Source organism: Diceros bicornis, chromosome 14 (genome assembly GCF_020826845.1).
Source record: "Diceros bicornis minor isolate mBicDic1 chromosome 14, mDicBic1.mat.cur, whole genome shotgun sequence".
NCBI classification, from domain to species: Eukaryota; Metazoa; Chordata; class Mammalia; order Perissodactyla; family Rhinocerotidae; genus Diceros; species Diceros bicornis.
In genome coordinates, this window is record NC_080753.1 from 60,632,196 (window position 1) to 60,656,396 (window position 24,201).

Sequence of the window (24,201 nt, forward strand, 5' to 3'; positions counted from 1 at the left end):
ACCCCTGGTCACTAGTGAGCCCTCTCTGACATGTGAGCTCCTTGTGGCAGCGCAGTGCCTCACGAAGACTAACTCACTGATTGAGGTAGACACTTAGGCCACCAAAGAAAGTTCTTAAGTGTCAAAAAAAGTACTTAGGCACTTAGTCTAACAAAGAAGCTCTTACGGGACAGAAACAGGACCCCACTGTTCTTCCAGGGTGCCTCTGCTGGATTCCCGGGGGCAAGTAATGGAAATCTACTCCTGCTGGCTTGATGGGGAAGGGGAACTTGTTCTAGGAGCCAGGTGGCCAGGGCAAGGCATGCCTTCCAGACCTTCCAGCCCCAGGAAAGCACAGGAATAAGGGACTTGGCTGCCCTCTGGACTGCATCTTGGCTTCCCGCCTCTACTTCCCTCTCCGTATCTGCTTGGTTCTCTTCTCTCTACACTGCCATTCTTTGCCTGTATGCTTCTCAAGACAAACAGACAATGTGGAAGGTATCTCTATCAAAAGAAAGAATGAATCTCTGTCATCCCTAATTGTAAATTCTCTCTGTGGGGCAGGCGTCTGTCTGGGTCCAATCAGCCGAGACTGGAGGCTGGGGGGCCAGGGCGGGGGGGGGGGAGGCGGTGTGGAGAGGAAGCCACACTGCACAAAATGGTTGCCAGGGCCCACTGCTCTGGATTGGGAGAGAGAAGCAGTTCACAGAGAAGGGGAAATCACTGGGAGCCGGGCAGATACCCTAAAAGGTAACCACTATGCTGTCAAGCCTTAGCTGCAAAAGCTCAGGGTTCTATAGTCAAACTCAAATCACTATCATATGGACTATACTTCCTCACAGAGATTTTTACGTTTAGTCTTCCTCATAAGTGTTGCCATTTTCTTAGCTACATCCAGTGCTATAATTTCATATATGATTTTGAATTTTGGAATGCTCATTAGATATCTCCAAACAGGGCCGGCCCTGTGGCTTAGCGATTAAGTGTGCGCGCTCCGCTGCTGGCAGCCCGGGTTCGGATCCCGGGCGTGCACTGACGCACCACTTCTCCGGCCATGCTGAGGCCGTGTCCCACATAGAACAACTAGAAGGCTGTGCAACTATGACATATATCTATCTACTGGGGCTTTGGCGGAAAAAAAACAAAAAAAAGATATCTCCAAACAGAAATGCTAGTTAAAACAAAACAAACAAAAAAAACTATCACACTGCTTTAAAACTCAAAAAGAAATGCTACTGCTTTTTGTAAATTAGTACAACAATGCTATTTTAAAATAGACTTCTAGTAGTTGATGTACTTTGGAAATTATCTGACCACGAAATAGATTTTAAAACACCAATAGATGATGGCAAAATAGTGTCATCTCCTAAAAATGATGGCTATCCCTTGTTTCATGAACACCGACAGCAACTATCTGGTATTTACTTATATCATCAAATCAACTGCTCGCTGAATTCCAAATCAGGACACAAAGCGCCAGGTGCCTTGTGCAGGATCCTTCTGGTATTTAGACTCTATAGAGTAGACTTCGGGCCTGAATCAAAACCTTGAGAAACAAAGACGCAGAGCCTGTCCAGAATGGAAGTCTCATCAAATATCACCCTGCAAACAGATGTGCTGGCTGCAAATTCCAATTCTGTCATTTCTTACCTTGAGGCATCCTTCTCATTTTCTCTGCTATACTTTTTATCAGCAACATACGTGCTACCTACATCCTACAGCACCTACTATACTAAAAAAAAAGTATATTGCATCCTTTTCTTAGTGTTAAAAAATTTCCTTTCTCAGATCTTAAACCCCACCACACTTCTTTTTTCCTCTTCCTAACCAAAACAATTAGAACTTGAGAAAGCAACTTTATTGTTTGAAATAAATTATCATCAAGTAACTAGATGCCTATTTTGAGTATGAACTTAACTATAGTAAACATAACACACAAAGCTTTCTAACTAGAACCTTTGCTGTTCTCAGTGTGTATTTAATGCTTGTATTTAATTACGATTAGTTCCTCCCAGAAGAAACTCACCACTAGGATATTACCACCACCACCAACCACAGTAGTTAACGCTTACTGTATACTTATGTGCTAGGTATTGCAAAATAACCTGTTAAGGTAGGTTCTAATGTTAAACCCATTTTAAAGACAAAGAAACTGAGGCTTAGAGAGATAAGCAACTTACTCAAAGTCTCGTAGCAAACAAGTGACAAAGCCAGTACCTGGACTCAGGGTGACCTCCGAAACCCATGCTGTAGCCACTACTCTACGAAGGCTTCCCAGACCTCAGCAACAGTATATTCTATTCCTTCCATGATATACTAAGAAATAAGACAGAATATGACAAAAACTACATGTGTAGCCACTGCAGGTCAACTGGACTCCAGAAACCATGGCCCAATCTCAGGAACCTGATCACTCTGACCACACAAGGATTTGCCTGCGTCAAAGGGCATGCTGTGGCTTTTGCTTCCCAGTATCCTCTGGCTATACTGTAGCCTCCAGAAAAGGGACTAGGGGATTGCCACATGGGCTACTCTGGTCTGAAATGAGAGTGGGGCTATTCTTTTGGTATGAATACATGTAAACCAAGCCACAATGAACCAGTTCATATACATACAAGCCAATGTTTAAAGTGTCTTTTTAAAAAATTGAGCAAAATAATTGGTTTCATGTCTTTGGTAACAGATTCATTTATTGCAAATTATCGATCTTATAAACGGTATCAGGAAAGAGGGTTAACTGTTTAAGAAAATAAAAGTTTGATCCTCTCGTCTCATAACACCATGATAAATTCCAGATGGAACTAGGAATAAAAATTTTAATAATAAACAACTTTGGAGAAAATGTAAGTAAATATTTATATGATCCTTTGATGGATAAGGACTTTTTACATGTAAAAGCAATGGAAGGAATCAATGAAAAAATTGTTAGATGTGACAATACAAAAAAAGATAAAATATCTCTATGTCCCAAACACCATAGAATAATACAAGGCAGATAACAATCTGAAAAAAAACAACGTAACAACAATGAGAGAAAACTGACTAGTATTCTGGGTATATAAATAGCTTATAATAGTTGATATGAGATGTTTTATTGTTTATAACACCCCAAAAGAAAAAGTGGACAAAGCACTTGAACAATTAAGAGAAGAATTCAAATTATTAACAAATACATGAAAAGATTCTATTTTACTAGTCATTAAAACAAGAAAATGCTCTGATAAATATAGGTAAATAAATATAACTTTTCCATGTCAAAAAAAGTGTTAAAAAATTAAAATAGTACACGATGAAAGCAGAATTGTCTGTGTATATATGTACGCATGTTTATCCCACACATTAAAAAAAAGACTAGAGAAAGGATATAAAAATGAAAACAGTCCTTCTCTCTGGGTAGTAGAGTTACAGGGAATTTAAATTCTCTTCTTTATACCTTTCTTTTCTAAAATAAAGATCCATTATTTCTAATATGAGAATCCAACACTTTCAGTATGTAAGAAAGACAAGAAGGAAGAAAGGAGGAAGAAAAGAGAAAAGAAGAAAGGAAAGAAGGAAGGAGAAAGAAAATAATTCTTAACCTTCAAGACCTTAGAAGCCAATAAAAAGTTTAGAGTAATAAGGGTCTAGTATCCAGAATATATAAAGAACTCTTACAAATCAAGAAAAAAGGACAAACAACCCAATTAAAAAGCTGGCAAAGGACTTGAAAAGACATTTCTCCAGAGAAGATATACAGACAGCCAACAAGCACATGAAAAGATAATTTAGTCACTAAGGAAATGCAATTGAAACTGGATGGAAGGAAAAAGAGGAGGAGGAAAGGAAGGAAGAAAGAAAGGAGGGAAGGAAGGGAGGGAGGGAGGGAGGGTTGGAGAGGATGTGGAGAAATTGAAATCCTCGTACATTGCTGTAAAATGGTTTAGCCACCATGGAAAACAGTTTGGCTGTTTTGGTTCCTCAAAAAGTTAAACATAGAATTACTAAATGACTCACCAATTCTACTCCTAGGTATATGTCCAAAAGAACTAAGAACAGGGACTCAAATCAACACTTTTACATAATGTTCACAGCAGCATTATTCACCCTAGCCAAAAGGTAGAAATAACCCAAATGTCCATTGAGAGATGAACGGATAAACAAATTGTAGTATTTACCTACAATGGAAAATTATTCAGCCATAAAAGGAATGAAGTATTGATACATGCTAAAATGTAAATGAACCTCAAAAACATTATGCTAAGTGAAAGAAGCCAGACACAAAGGTCACATATTGTATGATTCCATTTTATATGAAGCATCCAGAATAGGGAAATCCATAGAGACAAAATGTAGATTGGTGGTTGACAGGGGCTGAGGAGTGGGGGTTGAGGGGTGGGGGAAATAGGAAGCAACTGTATAGTGGGGTACACGGTTTTTTTGGGGTGATGAAAATGTCTTGGAACTAGATAACCAGATAGAGGTAGTGGTTGCATAGTATTGTGATGTACTAAATGCCACTGAACTGCTCACTTGAAAATGGTTAATTTTGTCATGTGAATTTTACCTCATTGAAAAAAAAAGAACAGAAAAAAAGTTTAGAGTCATCCTTCTATAGGGACACCATCTAAATGAAGACCAATTTAAAATAGATTTATCATACACCCTTGAATCTCAGAGAGTTTGGACTCAGAGGTAAAATGTAGGAGAGCAAATAACACCTGTGAAGATATTCTCCTCCTCACATCTGCTATGGATTGTTTGGATCTATGTTTCCACAGAATACACCCATGTCATATTTTTAACAAATAAATCTCTTTATTTTTGGGGGGGAATGGGGTGGGAAACTGGTTGTAAAAACATAATGCAAAGGCCCAATTGATAGACAAATATAAAGTTTTGAAATTATTGATACTGTTTTACTCTAATTTTCATATTTACTGATGATGAAGAACTAAAACCACCATCTAACTAAAATTATTAGCCACTCAAAGCAGCATACCAATAGATCATAATAGCTATTTTTCACAGTTGCTTAAAAGTGTGACAGAACGATTAAATGTAATTTTAATTAAACAAATTTGCAATTATGAGTACAATAACTGCCTTCCCATTTTTATATTACAGCATGAGCTAGAAGAAAAAACATTCCTCCTTGTATTGCCATAAAGCGGAAACCTAGTAAAAGTATTATTTAAAATAGTTAAACAGTGTAATGACAATATATAAATGTATAAATCTGGTCACGTTATAGGGTCCAATTTCAGACCTCCACTTGGCGCAGGGCAGTACTCAAGACCTTAGATGATTCAAAGGCAGGAGGAAGGACTCCACACAAAAAGGACAGGGAGACGTGGAGGAGCCGGCCATTACCACTGCCTTGGGGGCCCCGAGCCAAACTCTCTAAGACACATTGTTTCCTGAGAAGCACTGGAAACAGCTCTGCTTTGAAGGTTGGAGGGACCTTGCATTTTGGTTTTCTATTAATTATTAGGATTTTTCCATCTTGAATATCTATATTGATCTCCTTTACTTAAACTATGCTAAGAATAGCTTCTATTCAGACTAGTCTTCTCAAGAATTTGATCTGTCTAATATTGCCAGATATATTCCTGTATCAGACATGATATAACATTATTTGGGATTCATATTTAAATAAATTCTCTTGCAGTAGGAATCCTGAAATGAAGAAGTTCAATATACAGGTATTCATTGATTCAATCTAGGTAAAAAAAAAAAAAAAAACACATTCTAAATATGATCAACTCTTATATGTTTTCCTTGCAATATGTTCCTCACACCTTCCTTTCCTAGCTTGCTTTCTCTCATTTTGGAGAGGCTGCTTTTGGCTTGAGAGGTGAGTGGAGGTCAGGTCTAATTTCAAGAACTGTGTGTACTTCGTATTGTATTGCACTTCTATTCCCAATGGGTGAATTCATCCTTTGGAGGAGGCAATGCCACATAGCCGGTGACTAGATTCTCCTGCCATACCAAACTAAAGGGAAGTATATGCAACCATAAGGAGTTTTTTTCCCCATGTGCCATTTTAAGAAATGCTAATCAAAGTACTGTTCAAATTCCAAATTCCATTCATATTTTCAGGTCTTAGTTTACATGCCATATTCTTTCTTAAGTTAAATACATTGGCTATACCCTATGAAATGAATTTAATGAGGCTGTCTTAAGTGGGCCACCCCAGTGCTGGGGAACTGATCCCTAATCATCACATCTACATAATTCCTGCTCCTCAGAGAGGGCCTAGAGGAGATCTTTGAGCTGTCTGATTCCATCTTTTAAATGAGCTATATAGAGAGGAAAAAGAAAAACAGGTATGTGACAGAAAAGGGAAACTTCCCTATAGCATTATTCCAAATGAAAATTACCAGACACATAGCTATGAAGAGGCAGGTCTAGTTACCAGAGTTAGGACATTTTGTTTAGCCCATAACACATCAACCCTCTGAATAGATCCACTAAATCAAGTATTCTCTAATTACTAACCTTAGTGGAATAAATACCAGTGGAAGGACAACAGGAAGGAAATGTGAAGAAATATGATTATCCCAAGTATTTTCTATCATTGGTCTTACTATTGAAGACTTCCTAACAGCCAGATCCTTGTGGTCTTGGGATGTCACCTGACTGCACTCTGTAATCTCACTTCTGCGTGACTGTACCTTCTGTGGTTTTCATCCTCCAGGCTCTGCCCCTCTACTCTGACCTCTTGGATCACCCTTTTGAGTTCCTTCACTCACTCTTTCTCTCTTCCTTCCCTTAAACCTTCCCCGGGGTTTTTTCCTCATCTTACTCTCCTCCTGTTCTAGACACTTACTGGGCATCTCAGTTATGTCTGGAGCTCCAACTGCCAAGTATATATTCTAATCCTGGCCTCTCCCTCATGAGCTCTTAGGTCAACATTCCTGTGTGTCCCACCTAAAACTCAAGAAGTCCAAAAGTAACCAAATGTCCTCCACCAAAGCATTGCTCCCCCTCCTTAATCCCTATCTCAGTGTCAACCACCATCCTCTTGGTCACACAAATCAGGACTCTGGGAGTTATATTTCATTCCTGCATCTCCATGCTCTCTCCCTCGAATGGGCCCACCTCTCCTATGGATTTTAACTCCTAAATATCTTTTCCATCAGTCAGCTTCTTCCCACAAGGCCCCTGCCACTGTCTCAGCTCTAACTCGCATCTCCTCTCACTCAGACTACCCAGATGTACTTCTACATCTTTCCCTACCGCCAACCTCACCCCTGGCCAACACAGCCTCAAGGCAGATAATAATTTATAAACTGCCAACAGTTGAATTAACTCAATGATTCCCCACACGTTCTACCAGATAAGTCCACATTTTTATAAAGGAATACAAGGCCTTTGAGATCTGGCCCCTTCCAAACTCTCTGGCTTCATTTCCCCCACTCTTCCATGCTTCCAGGACGCCAGGCACACTAAATTACTTTCACATTTCTGTCTTCCTGTCTTTGTGCATGCTGCCCACTCTGCCTGAAATTTCTTGGCCCTTTCCATATCTAATTCCTATTTGTCTTTCAAGATTCAGCTTAACCATGATCTGTAAATGTTTCTCAACCATTTAAGGCAAAGTAAGGTGCTACCATTCTCTGAAATCACGGTGGTGCATCTCTCACCTAAGACACTTTTCATACTGGATTGTAAGTATCTATGTGCACTGATCTTTTAGACTGTAAACTCCTTGAAGACTAGAGCTTAAATCATTTTTATATCTCCCGACCATAAATATCATAGATAGCATAATGCCTCATCCATGGTAAGTGTTCAATACATGGTCACTAGAATGAATGAGTCACAATTTGAGGACAGCATTAATTTTGGCTACTCTAGCTAAGAGGAAAAGAACCATTTAAAATTCATACTGAATAGAAACATTTGAAGCCCAAGGGCCAACTGCAGCCTCATCTCTGTGGTGCTCCAGAGTTCTCTGAAAAGGAAGTTGATCACTTCAGCCTGTTACCTCTTCCTTCTTGCCCTCTTCCAGTGCCAAAAGTCTGCAATTACATGTATCTTAGAACTCATTTGGTCTCAAGTAATGGAAACCCATGTCAAACCAGCTTAAACAACAAGGAATTACTGCCTTATGGAATCTGAGGAAGAACTGGACAACCCCGCTGTGGGAATGGTGAGGGGCAGCTGGACCCCTTAACACAACGGAAGCCAGGGACTCAGCCACGCCACTGTTTTCTCTCCATCTCGCATATCTGTTCTGCTGCTTCCTTCTCTTTTTCTACCTGCTCACCACATTCTCCCCACTATGGGAAACAAGGCCAGAAATGGTTCATAGGTATATCACTCACAGCTTAAGCCTTCTTTGGTTTTCCATCCAAACATTACAGAGAAAAGGCCTTATTTGTCCAGCTTTGTTAGGGGCCCATCCCTGGACCAATCAATGAGGCCAAGGGGCAGAGTCCCACCATACCAATGTAGAAGCTCCCCTATTAATCATGCATATGGTGGAGGAAGCTGCTTCTAGAAAAGGATGCTAACAGCCTATATCAGGGGTCCACTACTTCTATTACTCTAAATAGGATGACTTAGGTACATTGTGGTTTGGAAACTCCACATTCAAGAGATCTAAAGTTTCTCTGCCTTCCTGGACAGATAGCTTTTTTATTCCTTTCATGTTACCTTCCTTCAAAAATTTTCCTTGCTCCTCATCTTGTGGCAAACAAACATACACATAAACACGTTATAATTTGACTTCTTGAATTTCCATCAATGCTGTGATTTCCCCTCTTCCAATCATAAAGAGGTTTCCTAGGCAACCATGAATAATTTGCATACTTCCAACACCCCACAGTTTTCTGATCCTGGGAGCTCAGAGCTTTAAAGTATATTTTATATAAGATATGACTAACTCTCTTAAAAGCACTTTTCTTTTTTCCTTTTCTCTATCTGAACATTGGTCCAAACCACATTATTTTTAAACCAGCAGTTTACTCAGAACTCAACTTACCATAACTCAATACCTGTTCCTAAGGAGTAATCCTCACCCTACTCTGTTTCTCCCCTGTAAGAAACCATCATAATCAATAGTAAAGAGTTCTGGTCACCCACTGGAAAATGTTATCAATTAGGGTATCTTTTTGGCCTATATACAAAGAGATGTCAGTTATATCCTAAGAAAACATAATATAACATATATTGTTACTGGATTTTCTTTCTTTTTCTTTATCATTCATTCATCAGAAATGTCTACTGAGTACTTACTAAGTTCTATATCCCAAATATAGTAAAAAGTTAAAGACCCAGTGCTTGACAGTAACTCACAGTGCAATGGTGGAAAAATGTGTTATAAATACAATGCAGTGTGGCAATTGCTAAAAGAGAAGAACATGTTAGAATATTCCATTCCATTCCAAAACATATTCCACCATCACTATAGAATTTTAAAAATTGTATACCATATGCATTGCTGGACAAACAAGCTGCTAGGAAAAATTACCATATTTAATGAATGCTGGGATAAGCAATTCTTCCAGTAAAATTCTGTGTAAATGTCTAGACCACAGCTGTCATCTCTTGTAAAAATATTTCCCCTGCTTAATTTTCACTACTAGTTTCCTGTCTCCTCATCTTACTATTGTCACTTTCCTTCAGGAGGAAGTGGAGGCTAAGAAAAGTAGCCAAATCTGTCAAATACAGAATCTAAAAACTTTTGTGGGGTATTCTTTCTCCTCTGAGAAATATTACACACATAAGACATCTTAGAAAATAGGTATGTTCACAAAAGATTATAAAGCAACTGGCATTTTGTTGATTTTATTCTCATTTCTGAATTGTGCTGCCATGGAAAAGATTTTGGTCTAATCTGAGATTTAGTCATGCCTGAACTGGAATCCCCAAGACTTTATTTGCATGTGTTTACCTGAAGGGGAAAGCCTAAGAAGAGGATTTGGGGGAGGGGCTTTGCAAGGTAGGTAGGAAGATGGGGCTCAAAGCAGAGCTGCTTGAGTCCCAGGTGACAAGTACAACACCAGTGGGGGAAGGCATAGCTCTGCACAAACCTGAAATACCACAGGACACTATCAAGACTCTCAAGTCTCAAAGGCGTGCTGGCTGGGGCAGCAGCAGGGCCAACAGCACCCAGCAAGAAACCCAGGGGGGCCCAATGGGAGTCATTGTCATGTTCACTGGAAATAAGCCTGTTTGTGAACACATATGAGACACCTTTTAGGACTTCTAGAAATACTTGAGGGGAACTTTGCAGGAGACTGAGATCTGTGTGAGCAGGTAGATGGTGACATGCTGGGGATATCTGAATATAAGTTCCTTAATTTATGTCCTAAGTGTCTGACTAGTCCTCTTACAATCATAAGGGGCCCCCACTTATGGGGGGAGGGGAGACAGGAATTCCCTTACTTGCACTATGTTGCCTTGAGGTGTCCTTCTCATCTTCATGTAAATCTCATGGAACATTCTTCTTTGCTCTTTCCTCACTAGACACCCAGTGAAATTCTTATCATGATAAGACCTTTCCTGGCTCCAAAATACACTTGAGAAAGCAGATCACAGTGAAGCTACAGACTATTAAAACAAAACAAAACAAACAACAAAACAAATTGAAGCTCCTGTAAAGACCTCTGGTCTCCTGGGTTTTCTAACTTAACTGCCCCCCACCCCACTAACCCCACGTCTTAGATTTAGCCTTGTTCTGGACTCTCAGTCCAATGCCAACTCTAAAGAAGAGACAATCAGGGGCCCTGGGCCAGCAGCTCACCAGTGGAGCATCCATGGGGTCCTGCTGATGATTCTGCTGCAATATCAGAGCCTCACGTCCCAGCAAAATGGCCTCTATATTTCTCTCTGTAACCAAGCCTTATCTATGACTCCATTCCACTAGTAACTGGATTGCTGCCCCCAGGCCTGGCTTCTCTGTGACTGCTTGTCTGCTCTGCCACACACCTCCATGGTGCTCATTGACTGCTTGGCCCTCTACCAGACGTCCCTAATAAGACAGATACCCTAGATCTTGGGTGCCATTTGGACCATTTGTGCATACCACTGGCCCCTCCCCCCTGGAGCTGACCTCTCGTCCCCATATGTGCCTGCCCCCTGCCTTCTTTAGTACACTCTCCTGGCTGCTACTTGAGCCTCAGTTATGACCAAGTTAAGGAAAATAACTAGCCCAAGATACATATGGGGCTGTATCACGGCACCGTCCCAGCCAGCAACGCTGTGTGAGTCATGGCCCTGGCCTTGTGTGATGCTGGAGCCCAGAGGGACTGGCAGCAGAAAAGGGCTTGCTTCTTGCTCAGGAGGAGACCAGCAAGGCTCAAGTCTGCCAGGGCCATCTCTACTGTTCTGAAATTTGAATTTTTGAAGAGTGACTCAAATAAGTCTCACCTGTATATCCTTGAGACTTCCTTACATATCATTGGCCCATCTTTAGAAACAACTCCAAAATCTGTAATTAGGATAACTGCTTTGTTATCCTATGTGCAATTGTGAGGTTGAACAGTGTCAGGCTGTATTTGGATTCATAAATCTCTTGGTTACTAAGACCACATCATTAACTGTGAGGGCTATGGTACATTCAAGGCCCAGCTTCTGTGGGGTGTGAAGAACGAGGTAACTGACACAGGGACAGATAGTGGGGAGTGGGCAGGGGGAGAGTAGACTCCCACTGCTGGCTCTGGGCATCAAATTTTGTTGGTAGCCAATGGAAAGAAGTGACCCTGTGAACTGGGACAACAAATCTAAAGACCCAAAATGATTTAGAGCCTTACTCATAATTGCCCAAAATGATGGGGTGGGGCTGCAAGTCACAGAATGCTTCTAGCGATTCTGTGACTTATTTTCTCCTCACAGGCTGCCCTTGGCGTGCATTTTAACTTGCTTTAATCTGATGGTAACTGTTGGAGGTGGGACAGGGAAACATCAAAGGATGTGAGTTACTCTTACCTTGCATCTCGGAAAGAGAGCATTCAATCTCCACACTACAGAAAGGTACACGAGATGCCAAAGGAAGACAATATTCAAAGAAACCCCTGAAAACTGCTAATTGAAAGTTAAAGAGCAAAGAGTGGCTTCATCATTAATTTTCACAAAGGTGTCCTGCAATGCAGCAGATCATTAAAGATCTAGGTCATTAAGCGCCGGGCCTCTCTCCTTGTCTAGCTGCCATCAAGTAGTCTCTCTGCTCCTTCCCTGCTCTGTGCAGAGATGCTACTCCTGGGGCCCTGCCAGGTCAGATCTGAAGGTAATCCCAAAGAATCCTTCAGCAAATGGTGATGTGCTGGGGGATGAGGTGGAACAAGGTTTTTCAGGGACTGAACTAATTGTGTTTCAATTTGTCTAATGCTGGTGGCAAACAGGGCTGCTATGTGACTGATGAAATGCACCCCTCGTGGACTGCTTTAAAAAGGCTTTGGAAAGGAGGGAAGGGAAGGAAAGTAGGGAAAAACAAATATCTAGGCTAAAAATAGTTTTCTTAGAATTGCTTTCTGGGCTGTCTGAACCACAACAATAAAAGTTCTTATACTCACGCCACCAGCACTGCAATAAAAATGAAGAAAGGGAAAGAAGCCAGGCGAGATCTAGAGCAGTCCTGGCCCCCTCTAGCCATCTCCTGGGTACTGCATGTTGTCAGTTTCAAAGGGACACAACTTCTGACAAGCTCTCCCAAGATTAGCTGTAGCTGGCTTTTCATTGCTGGCCAATCTTTAAGTTCAGATAACTGCACTTATTTGGCTCTGTCAAAAGAAACAAGATGAGGGAGTGATATGCAAACCAGAGATGTCATCCCACCTGCTACTGTCCATAGCATTTCCCACCCAGGGAACAGACATATCGACTACAGAGCTCTGCTAACCAGCATCTACGCCACTTCACAAAGTATTTTTATTTTTTCTGATTAAAAATTTACTCCTTAAGTTGCAGTAAGAACATGCATCATTTCAGAACGACAGTTTTATATGAAGTCTCATTCTGCTTCCCTTTATTACCAGAACTTCCTAGTCATATATATTTGGCTACCAAATCCAAGACTCCTTGCTGTACTGAGGTTATTATTTTAATAAACAAGATAGGTTGATAGTTATTGGTTTTTACTCTAATAGCTAACAATTTTTTTTAGAACTCTTCAGTTTTCAAAGCATTTCACATATATAGGCTCATCTAATTTTTGCAGCTACCATTTAAGGATCTTATTAGTACTATTGGTCAGTAGATGAGGAAACTGAGGCTCAGATATTCCCAGTATCAGACATCTAAGATGTGGAAAGTCAAGACTCTTCTCATGGCTTCTGACTCTGAATTCTGAGCTCTTTCCACTGGACTACACTGCCTCTACTTCTTAGGTCATAAACTCCTTCCAGCCATTCAATAAAAGATCCTCTAAGGAATGAAGAAGGATCAATTAACCATCTACCAAACATCACATAGTGAGTCTCTTTCCACTAATACAAATGTTGCTGGAAGATAGAAATGAGCTATTCTGCCATAGTTCCCTAAGGAGTTTCCACCAAGTGGCACAGCCTAGAAAAAATTAAATGCAAATAAAGAATAAAAGATATGAATGAGTCAACAATTAGGAGCAGTTACATAGAGTTCTACACATGGAGTAGACTGGTGGGGGATGAGGGAATAGGAAGGCAGTACTTGGGTATTTGTTCTGAAAAAATGTCCAGTGAACCTTTTTGGTTGAAAATGCTCAGCCTATGGCTTCTTGTTCTGGAAAGCAGGCTGGGCTGTTTTATTAGTGGTCTCCGACTAGATCAACAATGGGCTCTGGACCCAACGGTGGTACATCCACAGACTTCCCAGAAACCTAGGTGGCAGCGTGGTGAGACGGGCTGTACCCCAAAGGGGTGATGGTAGTTTACTTAGTCAATTAGGTTAGTTCCTTCCAGAGTTTGTACTGGGATAATGGAGAGGACTGGCCAGAAAAGACTTTGGCAATGCAGAAAGAGGCGGAGATGTTAACGTGTGTCTAAGTAGGGGGCAAGGGGTGGAGGATACAGACACTGGCCAGGAGGAGCAAGGAGAGGGACAGAATCAGAAGCACCCAATTACAGAAGGTCTCTGGCCCTCAGACCTGCCTCAGTTCTGAATGGCTCTCGAGTTCTGATTCAGGTGTATCCTTAAATAAATCCCGTTTGTCTTAAAGGGGCCACCATGAGTGAAGCTGTCCTGGCAACAAAAGAACCTAACAACACAGAGTTCTTCTTATAGAAGCTAAAGGTTTCTACTAAAGAGCACTTACTCACATTAATTAGAATCAGGATTGTGTACATCTTATTCATAAGGTTAATAGAAGGGAGACATACATACAGAGCTGGCTGTCCTGTCTCCTTGGTAAATCTTCCCAGGCCAATGGCCTCTTTCCTCTGAATCTATAGCCCTAGACATGTGCCTCTCATTTGAAGTGAATGAAAGTTTACTGAGCATCGATTATGTGCAAGAAACTGTGTAGGCCATTTACTAGGCTTAATCAACCTTATTGTCACCTTAGGCTTTTTATTGCTAGTTCACTTTTCCCGTGTTATTTGGCTCCATAAAAACTGGGATCTTGCCTCAACATCCTTGTGGTCCCAATTAGCCCAATGTTTCCCATAACAAAGGAACTCAAGAATCAACTGGCAAATATATTTATGACAAGCATCTTTGCATGAAGTTCAAGGAAGTCTAAAAACAGCAGTGCCTGAATCAGAAGCCACCGTGTTGAGGTTAAAGAGAAAACAAAGAAAGATCTGTATAAAGAGTAAACCTACTGACTTGTAAAACAAGGTCAGAGGCCTGTCCACTTGCCCCATGTGGTAAATGAGACCAAGGGCAGGCATCTAACTCAAGTGGAGCCTGTCTACCAGCTGGTCTGCCAGGTCTGACCTGGTGAGAAAAGTTGAGTTGGGCTGCTTTGATTCTTTGGTTGAGAGCGTCAGAACTGGGTGACAGACTTGCAGTTGGTGCTGAAAGCTAGAATCCGAAGGTTATTTAGACTCAGGGGCTGGGTAGGGTATTCTGAACTCTGAAAGATACAGAAGGAGCAGAAGCTATATGGTGGGAAGGTGAGGAGAAACAGAGTGAATGTGAGAAAATAAAATGGAAAGAGAAGTAGAAATTGGTAGACATACTGTAGAGCAAGCAATGGAGACAGAGAAAGGTCGGACCCTGCCTTAGTTCCTGCTCTTTCTGAAGCCTAGTTGGTTTGTCCAGCTTTCCTAGGTTTCATGTGCTCCTTGGAACCACAAGAACCTCCACTGGAAAACCTCCCTCTTGTGAGGTCCTTCTATTCCTTCTCCCCACTGGTCATAATACAAAAATGAAGCACAATTTTAAGAAACATTTTTCATAAGAAATAAGACATTCTCCACTAAATGAAATCCTAGTTGTTTTCAACTGGGGGCAATTTTGCCTGCCAAGGGGCATTTCTGATGGTTATAGGAGGGGTTGGATTGGGTATGTGCTACTGATATCTAGTGAACAGAAGCCAGAGGTACTGCTAAACATCTTACAATGCCCAGGACAGTCCCCACAACAAAGAATTATCTGGCCCAAAATGTCAGTAGTGCAGAGGTTGAAAACCCTGCCCCAGATCATGGGGGTGATAATACAAAGCATATATTATCTTCTATATTCAAGGATCAAATGTCATTTGATGCACATGTATGGAAAAAGTCAAGACTGGGAAAATGTAAAAATGTTAAAAGTTGTGTTAGAGTGTTCAGATGATGGGTGAATCTTCACCCTTTTTACTTTCAAAGTTTTGTGTTGGCATTTTTACTGTGCAATTTGACAAAGCAAAAACAAACACACTAAAAAAAGAAAAGAGGGAGGGAAAGACTGGAGGAAGGGAGGAAGGAAGGAGAAGTCACTTGAACTGCTTCCTCCACGGTTGTTCCCACCACACCATAAAGAGTTATGACTAGATAATGTCCATGACTCATGCCCACTCAGAAGTGGGGCCAGCTACACTGAGAAGGTGCCTCTCGTAGTGAAGTCCCTTTCAGAATTCTGTTAAAAATCATGACAAATGTCCCAGTACACCTACTTATGCCAAATTTTTAAAAACAGCAAGTGGTTGGTCACAAAGAACATAACAGGAAGATCAAGTAGGGCTGAGAAGAGCTGAGACTCACCTCTGGTATCCGTAGTTTAGCATGCCCGCCTCTAGCATCTCAGCCCCAACCAGACCCTGACTCACAGTTCATGGATTCAGGAAATCATGTCCACGACTGTATGAACAGGACGTGGCAAAGCAAGCAGCAGCCCCAGGAACAAGGTGTAAGTCTATGAGCAGAACTGGTGTGGGAACATCTCCAGGCAGCCCCGGCTGCAGACACCTGGGACATCTTCCACTACCACACCTTTCTTGTAGTCAAATCAAATACTTCTTTTAAATTCCCTAATTCTAACTTTCAAAAAGTTCTGGCTTATGCTCAAACCAAATCTGTCCTATTCAGTTTCCTTTATAGTCCATCTCCACAATTCAAATATAATTGCCCAGCATTCCCACATGAAGTGTTAGCAGTCGAACACAATGGTTAAGTTTCCGTTTGCTCTTCCTCCTAACCCCAGGCTAAGAAATATCTTGAGCAATTGTGTTATAGGAGACAATAAACACTATACACCATAATTCCTTAAGTTGCATAGACTCAGAGACTAAAATGATCAACCTATTCATAAATGTCTTTAACAACGGATATCCACATTTGTATGCTGACAAACATAATTTATTTTCTTCAGCTTTCTCATTTGTCAGGACACGCAAATAGTACAATATTCCAAAGGTATCAAAGCACATATGGTGACCCTAGCTCTCCTCTCCAGAGGGAATCATTGTTATATTTTTTGTTACATGAAATTTGGAACTACAAGAACTCTTCTGCACATTTAGTGGCATATAGATTAAGTGGCAAAGATGCTCTGGGAGAAGGTTCTGAATGACAAACTGGAACAAAATGTCATCTTCTTCTAACCTGAACATCTATCCTCCTTCAGGGCACAAACTGTTATTTGTAATCAAGGAAATATTTGCCCATTTGTCTAACATTATGAAATTAGGTTCACATTCAGCAGTTTATATCTCCCTAAAACATTGTGGGATCTGTTCTTGCTAAAAAAATAACACCCAATTTGTTCAACTACCTGTTTATTTCAGACAGTAGCCTTTGTCTTTCACTCAGTACTAGCATTTCTCACAGTTTTTGATGTTAGGCAAAGAAAGGCAAAGAGCTCTTTTGGACTATCTGGCAATATTTAATTTATGTGTTTATAGAATAAAATAAATCTTGAGGTCAAGGTATGCACTGAGAGTGCAAGGTCAGGTGAGATTTCACTTGCCACCACCCAAGTCAGGGACTCTTAACAGGAGAAGAATGGGAGGGTGCAGGGTGCTCAAGGAAGAATGACCTCCTAGGGGAGGATTTTAGAATCTGTGAGTGGGGGTCTTTTAAAAAATTACACTTGTCTCCCTCTCCTATATCAGGGGTCAGCAGACTATGGGCCAAATCCAGCCCACCACCTGTTTTTGTAATTAAAGCTTTACTGGAACACAGTCACACTCATTTGATTTTATCTCTATGGCTGCTTTTGCAATGGCACAGTTGAGTAGATGTGACATAGACTGTATGGCCCACAAAGTCAAAAATATTTACCACCGGGCTCTTAACAGAAAAAGTTTGCCACCCCCTGCCCTAGATACTTCCTGAGAATCATTACACAGTGAGCCACCACTACTGAATAATGTGTCGTTTTCCTCAAATACATCCTTTTCCTCAGGGCTGTAAGAGCAAGGTTTACATTTGGTTGTTAGTAGCAAAGATCTGAAAAATAGTGGCTTAAACAAGATACTTCTTTCTCACATAAAATCCCAGGGCTGAATTGACACTCCAATGTTCGAGACCCAGGCTGTACTCCGCACATTGCCAAGGTCACACCATGGTCCAAAATGATTGCCAAAGTAACAGCCATTACATTCACAACTAAATAGCAGAAAAGAAAAAGGACAGCCTCAACCCATCTTTTAAGGAAACTTCTGGAAATACCACTAACCACTTCTAATTATAAATCATTGGCTAAACTTGGCCACATAGATATACCTAGCTGTAGTGGAGGCTCAGAAGAGTAGACTTTTAGTTGGCTGGCAAGTTGCTTAGATTAAAAAGTCAAGCTTATGTTATTTTTAAAATGGGGGGTTGGATATTGAAAGATAATTAGCAATCTCTGCCACAGGAACCTCACTCCAATCACCAGGTTCCTTATTAAGATAGGTGCATACTCTGGGCAGGCTAATCATTTGGCATTGCTCCAAAATGATAGGCTTTAAATATTTGTTTAACATTTATTTAAGAGACAGTAAGATCAGTGCCAATGAGAATTATTTTTTCGTTGGTTGGTTGTTTTCAAATTTCCAGGCAAAAGTGCTGCCTCCTTCAGAAGGCTTGGACAAATTCTCCTGTTACCAGTTAGTATGTGGCTGTATGTGTAGACCTGTGTTAATAGGTCTCCCATACAGTCCAGTGATTTTTTTTTTTTAATGAACTGTCTGCCTGCCTTGTCTGTCCCTGGGTCCACAGGACCCTGACACTATCCTACTCCCACTGCAACTCTCCAATTACATGCTCATTCTGCATTTACCCTATTCATTACAAATCAGCTACAAGTCAGAAAGACTCAATATTACCCACTTCTCCAAACCACACCTACCCACAACCAGGGCAATAACAGCTCTGTAACCTTAAGGTGCTGATAATCTCCAATAAAAAGGGCTCCTCATCTTACTATTAACACTGGTGATACAGGAAGTAGAGGTGGAGCTAAGGCAACATCAGGAAGAAAGAGCTTGACAAGTAAAAAATCAAGAATGGATTCTGAATCCTTGATTCCAGATGGTTTTCTTCATATTAAACAAGAATGGGAAAAAAATGACAGTCACATGCTTTTGGCATATCAGATAAGACTTAGCAATCAGTCTTTTTCTCATACTTTTCCTCCTCTTCAAAAGTAAATAACCAGACCTTCAACATCAACATGTAAACTCCTGGAAATTCCTCTCTCACACAGAAGTCCAGGGCTGAAAGTGTTCAGGCTGAAAGGGTTCTCCATTGTGTCACGGGCCCAGGCAACCTCATACATTCTATTTTCTGTAATGTTAGGAGGCAGATATCATCTGCAAGCTCCAAAATATATTTAAAGGCTGCCAAAAGCAGCCCAAATCAAGTAGAAGCCAAATGGGAGGATGTGAAGAGAAGAAACACCCAGAGTGGCATATCTCAGAAAACATAAGGGAAAATACATTTCTCAGCGCTGAGGGTTACAATCTCAAGTGCAAAGTCTATTTCACCAACAAGGGTTGAAACTAGAGTAAGCAAAGGTAAATCTTCTATTTGTAACAAGGGGAGATTTGGGGTGGAAGGCAGACCTACACAAAGAATCAAAGAGATAAATGAACCATATTTAAAGAGTTGGTTTCTTGGCACTGGAGAAAAAGAAAGCCTTGTAGTTTTGAAAACAACTAGCCTGAATGACCAGCCTAGCCCCTCCCCACCATGTCAATCCTCAACCTCATGCCTCAATCTTGTGCAAATAGCTGGTTCAGAAAATCCAGTGCATTCAAATATGAGTGACAAAAAGGTAACCATATGCATACCACTGCTACATCAATTAAAAAATAAGGAAAAAAAATCAGGAAAATGGCAAGAAAACTTATTTACAGGGAAGTCACAGACAAAAGTTGCCACTGGATCATATGAAATTTCTGGCAAAATTTTTTACAATAAATTTTAAAAACCAAATGAAGCAATTTCTCTAGGAAGAAAAATCACAAAGCAGAAATAACTCAGAGAATAGATGGCAAGAAAACAGGAGGAACTGAAATGTGAGCTTGCAGAACTTAAGAAAAGGATGAAAAACAAAGTAACTGAAGATGGAAATGGAAGGTGTGCAAGGAACGAGAGACCACAGAAAACATATTAAGGGACAGAAGAGATAACAATGAGGAAAGCATTCAAAATGAAGTGGAAATAAAGAGTTTTAAAACCTTAAAGAGAAAATAATAGGTAGAGAAGTCAGACAAAAGAGAGTCTACTCATGTATAAGTGGAATCCTTGAAGAACGCAACAGAACAGAACAATGGATGAGACAAAGCCTTAAAGATACAATTCAAGAAAACTTTCCTAAAACCCAAGCAGAGTCAAATCTGATTAGTGAGAGACAACTATACACACACACACACACACACACACACACACACACCAGGGAGAACAGGTCAACACTAAGATGGATTCTGGTAAAGTTATTAAACTTTATCCTAGGACCTAATACAGGTTTTGGCCTGTGGTAAGTACTTAACAAACATTCACCGAGAAACTAACAAAAACAGCTTTTTCTCCACAAACCCCTCTTTCTGCCTCATCTCCTCTGTTCCTGGGATGTGATATGGTAAGAAATCACTTTCAAAAACAATACCAAAAAACAGCAAGATCTTTAAAACATTCTGTTTCATATACTTTCTTTACTAAGGCAGGAAAGATTAAAAATGCATTTTAGAAAGATTTTCAGAAAGGACTGATATAAAAGGCGTTTCTGATAAGCTATACATTCACTATAAATTCAGAAGACATTTTGCCTCATATGCATTGTATTTCAGCAAAATTTTATTATATGTTTCCATATGCCATTTGTCACATAGAGACAAAAAAGGATAAAATCAGCAAGTTTTTTACTTACTTTGGGTGTTCAAACTTGTCTATAAGATCAACTTTTTCCACCAGGTCTCCTCCAATTGTGCGGACTAAGTCATAGAAATCGTTTTCTGAGTAATTCTCAGAGGGCAACCAGAATGAAATGTCATTTATCACAGCAGGATATTTGCTAAGAGGCTAACAAAACAAGAGAACAAAAGATAGATTGATTTGTTAGTTGGATGACAACGTTTAAATTTTTCATGGAAAGTTACACTTGGTTAATTAGAAAATGCTGGTAAAATATTATTTCAGGACTTGAATTTTTAGGAATGAAGTGAACTTAAAAGATAAGCCAATATTCAAAATTAGCAAATTCCATTATAAATGTTATGGATTCTTATCACAGTCATGTGTAACAATGCCATATATTATATTTATATCACCATTAATGTTCAATTTAGTATAAAGCAATTTGAATATATTATATTTCAGTTTTTTCCATTTGAATACTAGAGGAGAAAAGTTCAAATTTAATTAACAAGCGATTCATTAACTTCTTGTGATACTTTCAGGAAGCCATTTTAATAGAGAAATAAGTAAGGGCTGGTCAAAATTGATTTTTCAATTAGTAATGTCATTATTTGTTAGTATTTCTAATTATTAAAATAAAGGACTGGGCTGATAAGTTGTCATTTAGGGAGTTATTTTTCAAATTATGCCTCTAAGTATGTGATAAACACAAATGTAGACATTTCCCCGGCTTATTCCACTCTTTCTAGTTTATAGGAGCTCACTAGTTCATCATTATATTGGATAGACATTTAAAATTAGATACTTTTAGAAGTCAGTGCATTTGTTTACATGCGTACACATATGTACATCACAACAAGCATGCATATTTTTATATGCATGCTTTGCTCTATAAGTTACTGCCACAATAAAAAATGTTTTATTAAATGTTTCATTTTGTAACTATGAAATCTGAAGGGAATATCTGCTAAAGCTATAATCTGTTAGAAGGGCAAATTTATAGATTGATTTACACCAAGTCTGATATCATTATCAACCCTTTGGTGAATCACTAATCAGAAAAAGTATAAAATTTTTTAAATGGCAAAACCTCTGAAGAACCAAATACTCAAACATAAATGATTGTTCAACTTGAAATATCAATAAAGTTGTCAAACACATCAGTTTAGAACACATTGCAAATGAACATAATAAAGCTACCACCCAAGTGCTCTCAATAAAATACCAAGGCACCTGAAAACCGTCCTATGCTTTCTCTCTTACAGTAAAGTCAAGATGCTGTGATAAATAATCCATGGGTTAATGTAACAAAAGGAGATGTTAGGAGTCTGAGGGTTATACAAGCTGCTTTTCCTTTTGACAATATCCTTTTGCCACTTAAGGAACATAGAAATTTAGAGAGATCAGATAAGAGGCTGGGATTGCCAAGATTTAGCATTCACTATACAAATTGGTATGTGTCAGATGTGCGATACCTATTCTTGCTTTTTTGAGAGGGGAAATAAAATTTTGTTTTGAAAATAAGAAGATAACTACAGATCTACGGTTACTGAAACGCAGGCTTTCTGGTACTTAGCCAGAGGTGGTGTTAAAAACTATCCAGCGGCTTCCCATTGCTCCCACGATAAATTTCCGAATTCTTAAAAGATTCTACCCTTGTTCTCCAGGCTCAGGCCAGCCTGGCTTATTCAGTTTCTAGAACACACTAAGCTACTTCCTCCATATACCATTTACCTGCCCTCTCTACCCTGCTTGGTCCTCAGCTACCTACCATGCTCACTTATTCTCCCAGACTCCTTAGTCTCTTGTTATGGCACCCTATACTTCTCTTTCATAGTACTTTTCATAATCGTAATTGCTTGTATAATTAGTTAATGTCTGCCTTCCCAGTATGTTATACTTTTTGAGGGTGAGTGTGTATCTCTTTTTTCACCTCCGAATCTCTACTATCTTGCACAGTCCCTGTGACAGTGTAGGTATTCAGTAAGAGTGCAGCATAGCGCTGCCTTGTGTGAGTAACGGCTACATTACAACGAATCAATTCAGCTGTTCTTGCTTTCTAACTGGACCAGATAATGAACACAGCAGGTAAATAAGGCTTGGAGACTTGCCTCCACCCCTGATTATGCTGTGATGAGGGGAGAGTGACCAGTAGAATGACAAAGAGGCTAGAGTTGGACAGGGAAATTGACCTGGGGACTTGATAATCCACAATCATAGAATCAGGGAATTTCAGAATTGGAAGAGACCTAAATAGCATTTAATGTTATTAGTGTTTTATCATTTCTTTACATGATCTAGACAGAGGCATGTCTATTTTATTAGTTTTATCAAATAACCACATATTGATTAGTTCTTTTGAGATCTTCTCTACAATTCTTGTTTTTATTTTTTAAAAAATTAAAAAGGAGATCAAAATTACATATATAGTAGAGACTTTAAAAGTCACAAGTGGGGGCCGGCCCCGTGGCGCAAGTTGTTAAGTGTGTGCGCTCCGCTGTGGTGGACCATGGTTTGCCGGTTCGGATCCTGGGTGCACACCAACGCACTGCTAGGCAAGCCATGCTGTGGCGGCGTCCCATATAAAGTGGAGGAAGATGGGCACAGATGTTAGCCCAGGGCCAGTCTTTCTCAGCAAAAGAAAAAAAAGAGGATGATTGGCAGATGTTAGCACAGAGCTGATCCTCCTCACACACACACACAAAAAGTCACAAGTGAATATTAAAAACTATTTAATAACAATGAACTTGAAAACTTGCATTAAATAGATAATTTTCACTCAAGACAGAAAACTTAAACCAATGACTCAGTATCAAATTGAATTATCAGTCAACTCTTACAACAAAAGTGTCAGACTCAGATGATTCACAGTATAACCTTATCAGATATTTAAGGTGAAGGTAGTCCCTTTAGTACATAAACTGTTTCACGAAACAGAAAAGGAGGGAAACTCAACTAATATTAAGAATCTACTATAAACTTTAAGCCAAAGCTGGACAAGAACAGTATAATTCACAAAAAATTGTAGACCAATTTCACCTTACAACCTACATAAAAAATCCTAAATGTAACATCAACAAACACAATTCAGTAGCATATTAATATTACAGAATGACCAAGGATGGTTTATTCCAGAATAATGGGAATGATTCTAAACCAAAAATAATCTACCAACCAACATATAAAGAAAAAAATCATGTGACTTTTTCATAGAGAAAAAGCATTTGATAAATGTAATATTTATTCATTATTAAAAACAAAACATTTAGGGCCGTCCCTGTGGCGTAGTGGTTGAGTTCAGTGTGCTCTGCTTCAGCGGCCCAGGGTTCACAGGTTTGGATCCCCAGTGCAGACCTACACCACTCATCAGCCATGCTGTGGTGGTGACCTACATACAAAATAGAGAAAGATTGGCACAGATGTTAGCTCAGGATGAATCTTCCTCACCAAAAAGAAAAACATTTAGCAAACTAGAAATAGAAGGTAACCTCCTTAACTCAACAAGTTATTTATTGAAAATCGATAGCAAACATCATATTTGATGTTAAAAATT

The 24,201-nt window shown here is 39.7% G+C and overlaps 1 protein-coding gene across 5 annotated transcripts in view; it reads right to left on the minus strand.

Annotated features, from left to right (window-relative positions):
• Positions 1-24,201, minus strand: part of FARS2 (phenylalanyl-tRNA synthetase 2, mitochondrial) — a 503,346-nt gene that overhangs the window by 139,137 nt on the left and 340,008 nt on the right. For 3 of the 5 annotated variants that reach the window (XM_058555329.1, XM_058555328.1, XM_058555332.1), the window contains exon 6: positions 20,662-20,813. The exons of 1 other annotated variant lie outside the window; for it this stretch is intronic. In XM_058555329.1, coding sequence (XP_058411312.1) covers positions 20,662-20,813 — 152 coding nt within the window. Of the gene's footprint in view, positions 1-11,029; positions 12,687-20,661; positions 20,814-24,201 lie in introns of those variants that run through there. One more of the 5 variants, XM_058555333.1, reaches the window with a different exon arrangement.